We start from the raw sequence: 15,067 nt of genomic DNA, 5'->3' as shown, positions 1-15,067 counted from the left end.
TGCTGACTATGGCGGGGCTTGTAGTACGCTTTAATCTCTCTGTCCCCAGGAAGGTATGTGCAATGGGGTCTGCTAAGTGACACCTACAGCGGGTTCAACAAATGGTGCCTCCACAGAGCTGTGGGAGGAAGCCTGGGCCATGGCGAAAGCACGCCCACCCCAGTGAACGGGCAGCGTCCGTACCTGTGGCATTGCTGGTGTGCTCACAGTGATTCACTCCGAACACAGCAAATAAGGCAAGCCAGATGAAAAGGAGGATTTAGTGAGAAGCCAGGGAAAGTCTCCCAAGAATAAATGCTGTGTAACTAAGAGCCCAGCACTGAAAAAGGCCGGAGAACTGGCTACATTTCCAATGTCAGAACTAGCACTGAAGTACAAGCTTCCTTGTGGATAAATGCACTTGCATTAACTTGAATGGATTTGAAGTCAAGGTTTTACTATTATTATGGGAAGCAAGTATTATTAATGTTAAAAAGAATTGAAAGAATATTCTTGCATTTGAAATAAAACTAGTCCTTCCATAGAAGGAGATGCTGTACATTTTCTTCAATGTCAAGTTAATGTATTTAAATTGCTCTGCACAGTTCTCTCTAGCATATATAACAATACCTTCCATTATCCCTTTTTGTGAAATCAAAATGTTCCTTTAAAGTGTTTCAAAGGAGTAGTAATCTGATTTGCTTGCTTAGCTCACGATTCTTCTCTAACTAGGGACATGCAAGTAGTCTAAGCTTCATATGATGGGAACATATTCACCTGTTACTGTTAACTTCTTGAAAAACTTAAAGTTCTGTGGTTTTTGGCAGACTTCTACGTAATATATAACTTTACAGTCTTAAGTAGAAGAAAATATCAGGTACAAGCAGAATTAGAAATAAAATGAGATGACATCAGCTCATGCAGAACAATCTGCTTGAGTGCTCTTGCAGATGAGGCTCTGCAAAGTAACATTTTATTTTACCCTCCATGAGTTCGGTTCCCTGACTGTCATCGTTCTCACTGACTGCCATCAGTCACTGCTCCCTGCCTGTTGTTGCTCTCGTCCAAGGACGTACTTATTGTCTGCAGTTCTATCCAGTCTTTTGTGTAGTCCAGCACATATACACCCACAGTCTCCGTTCAAATTTTGTGCCATCGGAAATAAATTGCCAAGATGCACTTCACCTTACAGCCAGCAAGTAGTTGATATTGATGACACTAGACAAGCAGAAAGTTGTCCGGATTTTCTTTATTTAATGTCTAATTTTTTAAATAGAAGAACAGTTCTAGAATGCCTAAATATAAAACATGCATTATCATTCAGACTGGAAATAACCTACTATATACACCTTCTTTTGGGGATTAGTGTTTCCTTCCTAGGGCTTTTGTTTCTTCACCTAACGGAGCTGACTCTGTAGCAGTTAGGAGTATTGCCATACTCCTCTCCTGTTCTTGGATGATTGATTTGGATCTGTTTGGTCCATCTTGTTATATTTTACAGAGTAAATGATAACCTGAGAAATTACTGAAAAGATCAGGACACTGCCTCCTAAAAGAAAAGAAAAACTGAACTACTTCTGATAGAGGATAACTTAAAGCATCGCTTTTTAGAAAAATTAACACTGGTGACTTTATGAAAGAGATAAATGGGGGAAATTATGCTAGAGGCCTCTACCTTCATATTTTTAAGAGAATATGAGGGGATGAAACAAGCCTCTCTGCATTCCATGTAAAAAGGATTCCTACTCATTAACACATCTAAATGCTGATGGATGATTAAGTAATTTGGGAGACAGACCATGCATATGGGAAGCATTTTTGGTATTTTATGACCCCTTCCACTGACCTATGTAATTACTGTGCTGCTGGCTAACACAGCAACATAAAACCTCTGTGAACATCTCCATTATGAAGTCTATTTCAATTCTAAATGACCTTTCTTTTTGTTTGTTACAGTGGGATCAAAAAAAGGTTGTTAAATTCTGTTATGCCCTCCAATGCTATTAAAGAGGAAAAAATCTGTAAACTTTATTAAGTAATCAATTTCTAAGCCACCTACAATGTAGTATAGAAAACAGAGCCAGCTTTTATTTGGCAAGAACAATTCACATCAAACCAATCTAATTTCCTTCTCTGACAGGGAAAATGGCTGAATGGATAAAGAGAAGCAGTAGATGTGACATTTTTATTATAGGTAACATTTTTATATGTGGCATTCTTATAAACAATACTTATAAATCATAGGACTATATTAGAATACATGGACGGTGTCACCTTGGGCTGGAGCAAAACTTACTGAAAAAAATTAGTTTAGGGAATAGCTGTTAATGATATGCTTTTGGACAGAGCATATCAAGTGGAGGTCACCAGAATCTGTCCTGGGACCTAGCCAGTATGTTCATTTAGGCTTCCAACTTTTGAAGGAGGAATTACAAATGTGCAGTTGACATCAACTGGGAGGGAATGACAGCAATTTGGAGCTTAGTCCCGATATCATCTTGAGAAACTGGAAGAGTAGTCCAAAAATCAAAAAGCTGAGCTTCAGTAATAGCAAATGAGAAGTCCTGTACCTGGGAAAATGAAATCAAGTGCACCGGTACAAAATGAGAATAACTCTCTGGGCAGCACTACATAAAAAAGGGGGCTTGCATAACTTTCTAAACTCTTCCATCTACTGACATTGTGAATTATGCGTTTTTGATATAATAGCAATGATAAAGCATTTAATTTCTCGTGACATGTCTTTTTCCTCTGAAATGAATTGAATTCATGCTTTCCAGAAAGGAATTTCTTCAAATTTACCTTTAAAGTATCTGACTCATTTAATGAGCTGACTCATTAAATGGCCAGGGATTAAAAAAAAAGAATAGTACAAATATCTAATGGTGGAGAAAATAGGGAACCAAAACCTGACACATGCATCCAGTGTAGGAAGAATAGGGTGTGCACCTTGAGACAAGAAGTATCTATAAACTATTGGGTCAACTAGGTTGGCTTCGGAACCTAGTAATGCGATAGGGACATTTCAAACCCCGATACAGGAACCTGTGTACTCAGAGAATGGGTAAGTCATACAAACTTCAGTTAGCAAACATTTACCAGAGATATTGATAGCAACATTTTGCATTAAATTTGCAGGAATATGAATTTGTGGGCAGAAAAGGCAATTGTAATTAAAGGTTTTCCTGAATTGGGGTACCTAATCACTTGCAGGTGCTTAAACGCTTTCCTGAATAGATGCAAACTATGTTGTTTCCTGAGTTAGGCATTATAATCTAAGGTAATTGTTGTGATTCCAGGCCTAACTGATGGCAAGTTGGTGTAAGATGAAGGTCTAGAAGTGGGATTTAGATGCTTAAAGAGCTTTGAAAATCTGAACCTAAAAAAAGAAAGCATTTTCTTCTTTAGAAATGCAAAAGTATAAAGGAGCAGCATGAAAAACTCAAAGAGCGGTCTCATCCTTGAATATGATCCTCTCTGGAAGAAATTAGACTTTGGCTGAAGTAAATAGTGGCCATACCAAGCCAGTTAAGGTGAATTCTCAGGAGACAAATCTGCAACCTTAAATGCTTTCTGCAGTATACTCAAATCCCCACCCATTTCCTTCCACTGCTACCTTGCAGCATTAATTCTTGCCAAACCTAGATCCTGCTTGCATGCTTACAAACTTTTTGTGGTAATTGGAAATGGAGAAAACTGCTCACTGGAGTACTAACTTAAATACATACTGACTTAAGTAACATTACAAGTAATACACTTGCCAATTGACTGAGAAACCTGGGGGATATAGCAGCTGTCCCTCCATCTCTACGCTTTGGCCAACTCATCATCTTTCCCTCAACCTGGACTTCCTAGCACCTCACCCAAACTATGCCCATGGGTTTTGGACTTCTGCACCCACAGGAGAAGATGATTCTCTATGAGCAGAAGGAGGTTCTGCCATCTGTAGCACAAGTAAGCGAGTGGGACAAGCTATGATGCCAATGGCTGCATAGGGTAGAGATAGCCATGCTAGCGTTAAGCTCTTTCATCACAGTAACACAGAGCTCTGCACAGCTTAACTTACCTATTTTCTGCCAGTTTGGGCATCTCTGTGCCACACTGTGGACTACGTGGAATTACGGTATTCCATATACTGCGGAACTGTGGAATATGACCACAGGCATGCAAGTCACAATCATCATTAAGCAGCTCTGCTGTTAAACTGTTTAAGCCAAGAGCAGTATTACATGGACAGGGAGATGGAAGTGCTTTACGGCTAACATAGAATCAAGACCCGTTAAAGGGTCTTGCATGTGGAAGCTGGCCTGGTCCTGTGCTAAATGTGCCGAGGGGCTAAAAAAGGGGTGTAGGTTCAAATGCTCAGTCTAGCACCATTCCTGAGCTTTACACTCACTTTAAATTAGCATGCAATTTTAAAATAAATATTACAGATGAAGATTATCTTACAAAGAACATATAATTTACATTTTTTACAATTACTTAAACTCACACTATTTGTTTTGATGTAACCCATAAAAGGTCCTGCTCTGCAAGGCCCAGTTGACATTTCTTATTGTCTTTAACTAGTTCATCTCTACCTGCTTAAAGGTGATTTTTTATGCTTCATCATACTTTGGAAAAGCAATTCTGCAGGACAAGAACTCATCTTAAGTCTTCGGTGGTCATGCCAGGGAGAACTTGATAGACTAGACAAGTAGCGTGATCTATCTCAGCACCAAGAGTTGCATCATTCATCCAGATATCCCTTTAAATGACAATCATCTTGGACATCACATGCCCTCACAGTGTTTTTAAAATCCTATAGATGTTTACATAAATGCTTTTATCTTCTGCAACCACACAGGTATTAATGTGCACAATGCTTACAGAAAGACACCGGATAAAATGATTATTTTTAGAATTTCCTCACTTCATAAACCAGTACAATAGCTATGATGCTACAAATAACTCCCTATGAATTCTTCTTATAAGCAAAGAGAGGAAGTGTAAGTTTAGGAAGAGACAAGGAGTTCAGAATAGACAATATCTTAAAATACTAGTTTTGGTGCAGCTAGGAAAAAATATTAGATATTAGCTTTATTTTGGGTCAGTAAAAACAACATTTCATTCCACAGGTCAGTTTGAAACTTGGGCAGAATTGCCTGGCACTGAGTAACCATCAATGAGTCCAAGTTTTGTCTGAGGTAAAAGGCAACAAAGGCAGTGAGCTATTAAATTTGTGGCCAACTGTCTGAGTTTTGGAAACATATTTATTTATGCTGTTACAAAAGTGGGGTTTAGTTGGATGATGTATTTTTTGTTTGAGACTCCCACTATATTATTGTGTGGTTTTAGGAAAGTGTTTTAACTTTTCTCTTCTGGAGTATTACATATTCTGTCAGTGAAGAAGTGATAAAATTGCAGCAGAGTTTAAAACTGCTGGCCAGAAGTTGGCCTTGTGTATTTTTCTCCAATTCGTGTGACAGGTTGAACAGCCTTCATAAGAAATGGAGGGTCAGCCGTCTGATTACAACTGGCTTTGTACGTGTGACTGACCTAGCAGGAAATGTCTGAACTGCTATTAGTTAAGGTGAAAAAATAAGTGTGTTGGAAATGGATTCTGAAGGACTGTCAGCAATTTCCTTTGAGGCTTTCTTGAAGTATTACTACGTTGCGTCCTGTTGCTGTGTGTTTGAGGAGTAACTTCAGCTCTCTGTAGATCAAGCATCCTTATTTTGGCCTACCTCCCACTGAACGGGCCCAGTTCTGTTATGGTTCCCTACCAAGAAAATTGCTAAGTAGCTTCTAATTTCCCTCTGGCTACAGCTTAGAAGATGTATTTGGAGACATTTAATAAGCGACAACCACAAAATACTGTGATTTTATAGGCATTTTTTGACGGACTCAAACTTACCTATAGTGCTGCAGTTCCGATTCTAGCTGCTGAATGTACATTTGCAGATGTGGCACTTCGTTAGCTTTCACTTCCAGCTCCTTCACTTTGCCAAGACTGTTAAGGACGGCGTGTCTCGCCTCTTCAACCTTCTTCCTCATTTCTGCTTGTTCTCTCTTCAAGTTACGGTTGCAGTCTTCCAGATTGACCAGAGCTTCCTGAGAGCTCTTCAGCTCTCTCTCCAGCTCTTGATTGAACCTAATTGCTTCTTCAATTTGCCCATCCCTGGAGCTCCGGATGAGTTCCACTTCCTTCAGGACACTTTGAAGGCACTTGGTCTGGGCGTGGTTCTGCGTTAACTGTCTCTTACTCCCTATAAAACAGGTCCCCTCTTCCTTATGGTTAGCATGGCTTTTCCGCAGTCCTACCTATAATGAACAGGAGTAGAAAGCAGAGAGACATTAATGTGTTTTAAAGCAACTGCCGTTTTAATCAAGACTGAAAATGGCTGGATTGGGTTTTGTTGGGGGTTTTTTTTTTAATGACATATAGTTGATCAGCAGCTAATAAGCTACGTACCTTTGTGAAATACAGAGACAAGGAAACAATCTCTGGAAAGTATTTTTTTAAATATGTATCTATAAATTTAATTTTAAAACTACTCGTTAAAGTGGAAAATTAGGTTATTGCATGAGTTTCTGTATAGCTTTAATGTCGTTACTTTGGTCTGTCCTCAAAAGGCAAGTAGTATGCTGAAAAAAACATTGCCAGTTATGTTTGTTATAGTAGCGTTCAGCAGAAGTGAACAGAGAGCAGCTGGTGGTGGTCCGGACCTCTCATCTTTGTCCTTCTGATTCCTTCCGGGGCCTTTGACTGGTGACTTCGTGTTTGCTTCTGACTCCTTTCACTTTTCAAATGAAAATGGTAAAGGTGGCTTTCACCTGCCACGCTGGGTGTTGTGAAGATGGCCAGCCAGCTAATGCCAAATGGAAGTGTCACGCATGGAGCAGAGTTCTGTGAGCGTTGTGTTAGTATTAAATCCAACCTGACCAGCCCCGCCAGAACAACCGGTGAACACAGCCCTTCGGTGCTTTGCCTGTTCTGTGCTATTTCATGCCAGAGTAATTTAACTGCTGTTATGTATGTATGCGTTTCACTTGAGCCAATACAGCAGAAACAGAAACCAGCCCCAGAACGAATGGGGCTCTGCAGAGGAGCCAGCGACTGTTCACCAGGAGCCAGAGACTGTTCATCAGCCCGTTTGCAGAACTGGCTCCAACTCTGAACTCTCAGGACCACCCTCTGAAGAAAAGACACTTCTAATGTTCCTGACGTTAGAATGTTTCTACATTTATGAGTGAGTAATTGCATGTGCGTGTGCAAGTAAGAACTCAAAAGTTCTTTCTTTCTTTGGAAAAAAAATGCAGTGGTGCATAACTGGCATGCAACTGACTGCAAGTGCTATAGAAAAAGCAGCATTATTCTGCCGTTACAGGTCTGTTACAGACCTGTTACAGGCCTGTTAAACTGACATCGACCATTTTAGCAGGGTGGTTTGCAGTGCATCCCTTAAATGTACATAATGTCCCACTGGTGACAAACACAACATTTCTCCTCGAAGCCTCTGTGTAACCAAACTTTGCTAAAACGTTAATGCCGACGGTGAAAGAGCAGCCCAGGTCTAGGCCGCCCTCCCTTTACAAGTCAGCCTGGGGCCGGAGCGGTTATTAACACCGGCTTTTCCGGGGGCAGCGTCCTTCCTAAGCGACGCTTGGGCCGCAGCCACGGCCGGAGGGGGGCTTTGAAGCGCCGGGGGAAGCTGGGCGGCCGTGCCCGCCCCGCCCGGGCGTCGGAGACTCACCTGCAGCGCCAGGCACCGCGCGTCGCTGCTCTGCAGGGCGGCCCGCATGTCCTCCACCAGCTCCCGCAGGCTGCCGTTCTCCTCCTCCAGCTTGGCGATGCGGTCCTCGGCCTGCTCCAGCGCCACGATCTCCTCGTAGCACTCCCGCGAGCAGGGCCCCGCCGGCCGCCGCCCCGCCGCCTCCCCGCCGCCGGGCCGCCCCGCCGCGCCGGGCCCGGCCGGGTCCCTGCGGCGGCGGCGGCGGGGGCTGCGCAGGCGGATCTGGGTCTCGATGTGCTCGCTCTCCCGGCCCAGCGGCAGGCGCGGCACGGCGCGGCGCGGGGCGCTGCCCGCCTTGGTGCTGAAGTAGCCGCAGAGGCGGGCGTGGAACTGGCGGAAGGTGAGCTCGGCCGAGAGGCCCTCCCACAGCCCCGCGCACTCCTCGGGGTCGGCCGCCGCCTCCGCCGCCTCCTCCAGCCCCAGCACCTGGCAGAGCGTCCGGAAGTCCTCGCCGGGGATCCTGCCCGCCCCGGCGCAGTCCAGGTGGTGGAAGATCTCCTGCAGGTACTGGTCCAGGCCGGTGGCCAGGACGACGATCTCGTTCTCCACGCCGCGGTCCAGCCCGTAGTGGTAGGCCAGGGCGCTCACCAGCCACTGCGTCCGCCGGGCCGGCCGCCCGTACGGGTCCCAGCCCTCAGGCGGCTCCATCGCGCCCGCCCGCCGCGCCGCGCCGGCCGCGCTCCCCGACCATCCTGCGCCCGGGCCGGCCGCCCCGCCGGCTGCGCCCCCGCCCCGCCTCGCCGCCCGCCCCGCTCGGCTCCGCGCCCGCGGGCGGGGCGGGGCCGTGTGCCGGGGCGGAGAGGGGCGCCGGGGGCTGCCACGGAGCCCCGGCGGCGGGGCCTCTGCGCCACCGGCCCTTTCCCGGCGCGGGGTTTTAGGCTCCCCCTCACCGGGGGCCGCTGTCGGCGGCGGCCAAGCGCCGTGCGCCGGCCCTGCGGGCTTCGCCGGGCGGAGCGGGCAGGTGCCACCCCGCTCCCTGCGTTTCCCGGGAACGGGGCTTCGGCCAAGCCCGAGCTCGCGGTGTGTTTCCAGCTGCTGAGCTACTGTCTGGTTCCTTTGTAACACGAGCAAAGCGACAGCGTGGCAGAGTCCAGTTTGACGAGTAGCGCTCGTGAACGAGTGAGCGGTCCCACTAAGTTAATGAAACTAACGTGCTTAAAAGTTGATCGTCTTTCTGTTCGCTCAGGCTTTTTCACTTTGGTAGGTGTGGTGTCTTTACGGTGTCGGTATGCATTTCTTAAGTTGTTGTCTGCGATAGAGATGAAGAAATGTTACACTGGTTCAAATGACTGAGCTTTCCAAAGCAGTGATTTTTGTCACTCTGGCTACGGAGTAGCACCTCTTTGAAAATTAGGTGTGATTCAGAAGGAGTACCCAGCCGTAACCAGTTCTCGAGTGCTTAAAAACCTTTCCTGTGAACACCGGCTACCTTTCTGCATTAGCAGCCCACCGATTTCAGAGAGAGGCCGTGCGCAGCATCCGACCGGTATTTGTTGAATGCAGCTGCAGTCAGGGAGTAGCACGAGCAGGGCTGCTCCACCCGCAAGGACACGCCACGAGCCAGAGGTGACCGTGGCACCAGCCGTGCCCAAGGTCTGAATAGGGTGGCAAAGTTGGGGTGGTGATTACAAGCTCCGTTAACAGCCCCAGACAAGGCAAGGTGGTGAACCAGGCCTGGGGTCTGGTTCACCATCCAAGAAGGTGAACCAGGCCACCATCCAAGAAGTCCTGGCAAGAGCAGCAGCAGATAGGGCCAGAGGCAGGGCTGGTGGAAAGGCTACAGGGCAGGTCCAAGGCCCATCCAGTAGACTGGGCAAGGAGCAGATAGGTACACCCACAGCATTGCGCAGGGAAGGACAGGGGGCTCAGCGCTGGGTGCAAATGGCGGTCTTGGGCAGGGGGTGTGGGTGGGGGTCCCACCTGAGGTTGTGCAGGGCAGGTAAGGTCTGCTGGTGCGCTCAGGGCCTGGATGCTGCTTTTACTTCCCACAGCTGAATGGGAATGTTGACTGACTTCTGGGTGCTGTGCACCATCAAGAAAAAGCGTCCTTTGGAAGGCTTTTGCCCTTCCTCTTTGCTAAAAATCAGATTTCTGATTATTTCTATGGTAGGCTGGCAACACAGAAGGCAACACAGAATCTCCTTTTGGCTTTTATGTTCAAAGATCCAGGTTCCCCCAGGGTCCTCCGTGCTCTGCAGGATCAGCCTTCCTGTTCTCAAGGGCTGAGTTTTATCCACCAGTGATCTTCTGTTTATTTATTATCCAAAATAGTAGCATGTTTTGTAATTTTGCAGTCATTAGGAACCTGCTGTCCAGCTCATGGATTTACTTGTTTGGTTTAGTTTGGGTTTTGTTGTTTTTTTTGAGATATTCTTGTACCTTTGAAGAGCATTTCTCCCATTTTCCTCTTGTTTAATACATAACATGTAACATTTTTGATTGACTCGAGGAGTCTTTTTTCTATGGGTAACACGTATGTATATATTCCTTATTCACTCTCGTAGCCCTCTATACCTATACAACTTTAGCTTTTCTTAGTCTGATAATGTTATTAACGCAAGACATTGACTTAGGGTCAAAATGTCACTGTAATGCAGCACCAGAGAGAGACAGCAAAGACAAAACCATAAACCTTGACTGTTTTTAGCAGATACCATGTAAATCCACATCTGTTATCCACACACACCAAACCGACTGACCCCCAACACCAACGAAAGCATGGGGGCCTTGCAGTTAGACAGTGCAACACGCTAAACTTGTTTTGGTCTAGCTAGTTTCAATTGTAAAAGTATTTATCAAGCGGAAATAATTGATTTAAAGGCTGACAGGATCTTTACCAAGCTATAAGCCTGTCAGCATAAATTTTACTTTAGCACCTACGGTTTCCAGTTGGGTTTCTTGATGGTGTCTCTGGGTAGAAGAGAGGCATCCTTAACAGCACTGGGGAGCGTTTGGGCCTCTCCTGAATTCCTCATTGCCCATCTGCTGGGCTTCTGGTTTGAAAGAGTGAAAGACATAAATGGCATGACAAATCTTTGGCTTTCTGTGTTATCCCTGTAACAGGGAAGTGAGAATGTCAGAATGATGTCAATTCATAGTCACCAAAGTTTCATCTCTGAAAGAAAGCAGATACTTGATACCAGCAAAATACCCCTGACCTTTGGCCATTGAATTTTGTTTGATTTTTCAGGAAAAGCTCCGACTGCCAGGCTGTTGGGTTTTGCATCGTGTTTTCTCAGAAAACAACCGCCTGACCCAATACTTTTAAACACTAGACAACTGCAAAAACAGTTGGACCAGAGAAATCTTAAATGTCACCGTAGCCTCCCTGTGGCAAGGGAGTTGGGTTTGGTAGAAGCAACTTTCCTTGCAGCCTGCTTTTCTTTAAAACTAAACCATGCATTGCTCCACACTTCACCCTTTTTCCAGTGCAGTGCTGCTGGTATCAGAGGTACAGAAAAGCCTGTCACAGTGTAATTACAATGACTCTTGTATTAACTCCCGACAATAGCACGACTAAGATCTTACTCCTGACCCAGATGAGGTTTGCCTATTCCTTGACTTATTCTCTAAACCTGCTCAGAGAGATGGTAACTTTTTTTTTAAGTATTTAAGGACTTTTTCTTTACTAAGTTGTTCCCAGTTCTGATAGTGCACTCCAGCGTGAAAGTATCTTGGAAGAGTCCCAACTGTAGAAAGAGCTGACGCAAAGCAGGATCTGAATGGAATGGCTGTTTCTACAGTGTGGTGGTAATAGTTGGAAATTAGAAGTAAATTAAAATACTGCTCTTGAAATTACTGAATATTTTTATTTTAAGAGGTTAAAAGGTGCCACGATCAGACTTAAGCTTGTTTGCCAACATCATTGATGGAATAATGTTTTAAATTGTATTAGGTAGCAGTGGGATTAGTTAAGACACGTAAACTACGTTTACAGAAAAAAATGGCTTGAGCTTAAGTTAACTATACTTATACTTTATTTCACGGTTCATATGTGTTGCAGGACCAAGGACCAGCACAGTTTGCATTTATGTCTGACGTTGCGGGATATCAGTAGTCTGGTCTCATTCGTGTGGTGGGTTGTTGTTTTGTAGTGCTATGCTGGGCCAGCCAGAACTGCGGGGCTGTGGAAGGTGCTCATCTTGCCGAAAGATCACTTCATTACAGTAAAAGAAATAATAAAATTTATTCCTTCCAGACTTTCTACTATCAAGGAGAGAACTGAAAATCTAGTGCTAAGTACATAAAATTTGTTTTCCAAACGCTTTCCAACAAAATCATACTGTGATGTTATTGAACCTTTTAAAACTGTTGTTTCGGAAACAGTTGCTTTCACAAGGAACTTCAGAGATGAGTTAAAATAATATTAGTGGTGCAGTGTTGTTCTTGGCATGTTCTTGAAGTTACTTGCAACTCCAAAAATGTTGGGTGTTGTCTTTTTGTTTGTTAGGTCCTGTGCGTTGGGACAGCTCTGTGTATGCAGTAAGACAAAGAAGGCAAAATGTAATTGAACGTCACTGTCTGTCACGTAGTTCTGTTCCTGCCTGCAGCGTGTTTTCATGTCATACTTACACAGGCAAGATTTTAGATGTGCACATCCAGTGAGCGTGTAGGTAGTTCTGATAAACTGTGCAAAAGGCTGTAAAGGTGTTCTGTATGTTTAGCGACATGCTCTGCATATTGGGTGGGTACAGGGAAGAGTTTCAGTAACTAATATAGGGCACCTTAGTAAGCTTCTGAATGTAAGGAAAATGTCTGTGTTAAAAATGGACAAGAACTGGTGTCTGGAGCCTCTCTTGCTGTGGAGCTGATGGGAAGCCACTGGGGTTAACAGAAGACCTTACCTAACTGCAATTTGTTTTCTCTCCTGAGTGATATTACTAATTACATTGTGGTCTTTCTCTTGGTGTAAACTATTTAAAGGGAAGAAACGACGTGTTATGTAGTCTGCAGAGGAAACAGCTGCAGCTCTCTGAATAACCAGGTGTTGTATTTGACATTTCTTAGCTATTCAGCAGCTGGAACAGTTTTAAGGATCTTCTACAGTAATTAGAAAAGAGAAATCTACTGCTTTCAACTTTTATTTAATGGTGCTCATGGGGTAAACGTTTCTTTTTTATGAACAACTTTTGGAGTAAATGGAGGGGGAAAATTGGAAATTCACAATAGTATAAGTGAGACCAGAATTTGGCTTGTAGTGCTTCAGTCAGAATTGCTCCTGGCTTTCTGTTTCTCCAGCTGGTAAGTGTGCCAGCAGTTCCTGTGTAGGCTGTAGGAAGCAGACGTGATCTGAGCCTCTGCTACACCGTTTTGACTCCTGTTCAGAGTGTGTATCTAAATTACTCCAGAAAAGTATTTTCTAAAACATTGATGCCGTATTAATTTCTGCTGTAAATTAGACTATAGATTCTCAGGATAAATGTGTATTATTTAGATTTAGCCTTTTTAGAGCCCCTTTTCTCCCGGATATTCCTAAGTACCAGAGATTACTAAGCCTGCGTGTACAGGCGAGGGAATGGAGGTACAGTGACTGTAAGGAGCAGATGCAAGGAGAGCGATGGAAACTTCAGCCTTGGTGTTGAGACCCATTTTGTGTCCGTCTGGCCATTCCCATGTCATCTAGAACCTGGAATCCCTGGAAAATCAGGATCAGTTTCCTTATGGGTAAGTTGGACATCGTAGCATACGGTCCCCCAAAATGGCATGCTGGACAGAGCGCTGCGTAGAGTTAGACAACACAAAGAATGTGGGTGTCCCCTATTCCTTGTGATTCTGAGGTTTTATGCACTTTGCTGAGGATTCACAGCCCCGAGCCTTTGCCTGAGGGGAGTCGTGAGTGTGAGTTTCTGGCCTGATGGTTTGGGCTCTGCCAGCAAACGGGAGTGTGTGTCCTGTTCACTGCTTGCTGAGACTGTTCATGCACTTTCACTAGACCACGATAGATCTTAAGGCTCTCTTTTCCTATTGAGCTCAGCAAATCTTGAACTCCTTTCGCAGTCGTACAGCTTCAGCAGAAACGGCGGAAAATGCCCCTGTGCTCTGCCTCCCGTACAGCCCTGATGGTTAGCTAGGTCCCACTCCTGGTGGTCAGAAGATGCAGGTGCAGCAAGGCCTCAGGAAGAGAAGAAGTAGACGTGGGTCTCCTGCCTGCAGGGTAAGCGTGCAGGCTGTGGAACGGGTGGTCCTGAGGAAGGTGCTGAGGAAGGTATGACACACTGTCCACAGCCTTCTATTTCCTCACAGCTGTGTTTAAAAAGGAAGTGGTGCAGTTTGGATGTAGCCCAGTCTGGTAGGTACCCAGCAGGTGTTTCTACAGCACTTTTGAGCTGAGGGCTGAAGTGGAAGACTGGCATCTAGGTTTTGGGTCTTGATCTAGTGTAGGTGTGAGAGGAGCACCAAACTGTTGAATCATTTTAAGATTTGGATCCTTCTGGGCTTTATGTGCTTTTCAGCGTCGTATGAAAAATTCAGGGGCTCTCATTGGGTTTGTCTGAAAGAGATTTACCAAAGCCCATGCGTGAAGGCAGTGGCAGATATGGGAATGGCACACAGGAATCGGTGTATTCTTTCGTTCATAGAATACTCCCCGAAATGTTGAAGCTCTTATTAGGAAAGTGTTTAATGACAATCAAGTTTTATTCCATTGGCATTTTAATTTCCACTCAGCTGCTTTTTCTCAGACAATTGAGATGTCAGCCTGAGTTCCTAATGGTGGGTTGTGAGACATAGTCCTGTGGGAAAACAAAAAGAACCAAAATCTGTGAAATGAATCACCCCACCCTTTTTCACCCCCCTTGCGTGAAATATTGTCAAACTATAGGGGCTAAAGTGCTCAAGTGGCTAAGGGCTAAAGTGGGCTTAAATACTGAGCCGTTCCTATGATGTGTGGTTTGTGCAAGAAGACAAAATATTTAATCATTATTTGGCTTATAATCGTCAAACTAATCCTGTAATGGTTTTGCTGCTGTCTAAGGAAGAGGGAAGTTGATAGGTCAGTTGTGAGTATATGGAATGTTCGTTACAGTTTAGGCCATCTGAGTCGCTGAAACGGGAATTGGTGAATAACTCATGTGCCTGGATTCACACTATGGTTTGCTGCTCAGTGGTTCGGTGTGTAGATAATCCTGTGTCACTGTCTCCAAAAAATGTATCCCTATTTGTTTCCGTCCGGTTTATCCTTATTTCTGCGGAGTCACTTGGATGGTCGTGCTCTTCAAATTCCTGAAAAGTGAACATGCTTAGACATTTTCTTGGTTTGTTAGCTGCGCGCACAATTAATTACATACTACCGATTGCAGGCAATCCTTCTCTCA

At 44.8% G+C, this 15,067-nt stretch overlaps 1 protein-coding gene across 2 annotated transcripts in view; it reads right to left on the bottom strand.

Moving 5' to 3' along the window:
- The window catches only part of EFCC1 (EF-hand and coiled-coil domain containing 1), a 53,612-nt gene extending 45,210 nt beyond the window's left edge, over window positions 1-8,402 (bottom strand). For both annotated transcript variants that reach the window (XM_075513936.1, XM_075513937.1), the window contains exons 1-2: window positions 7,716-8,402; window positions 5,876-6,282 (exon numbers count right to left, since the gene is read on the bottom strand). In XM_075513936.1, the coding sequence (XP_075370051.1) occupies window positions 5,876-6,282; window positions 7,716-8,402 (1,094 nt within the window). The remainder of the gene's footprint in view (window positions 1-5,875; window positions 6,283-7,715) is intronic.
- Window positions 8,403-15,067: the final 6,665 nt, after the last annotated feature.

This window comes from Mycteria americana, chromosome 11 (genome assembly GCF_035582795.1).
Source record: "Mycteria americana isolate JAX WOST 10 ecotype Jacksonville Zoo and Gardens chromosome 11, USCA_MyAme_1.0, whole genome shotgun sequence".
NCBI classification, from domain to species: domain Eukaryota; kingdom Metazoa; phylum Chordata; class Aves; order Ciconiiformes; family Ciconiidae; genus Mycteria; species Mycteria americana.
The sequence above is the reverse complement of the archived record's forward strand: the minus strand, read 5'-3'. Positions and strand labels throughout refer to the sequence as shown.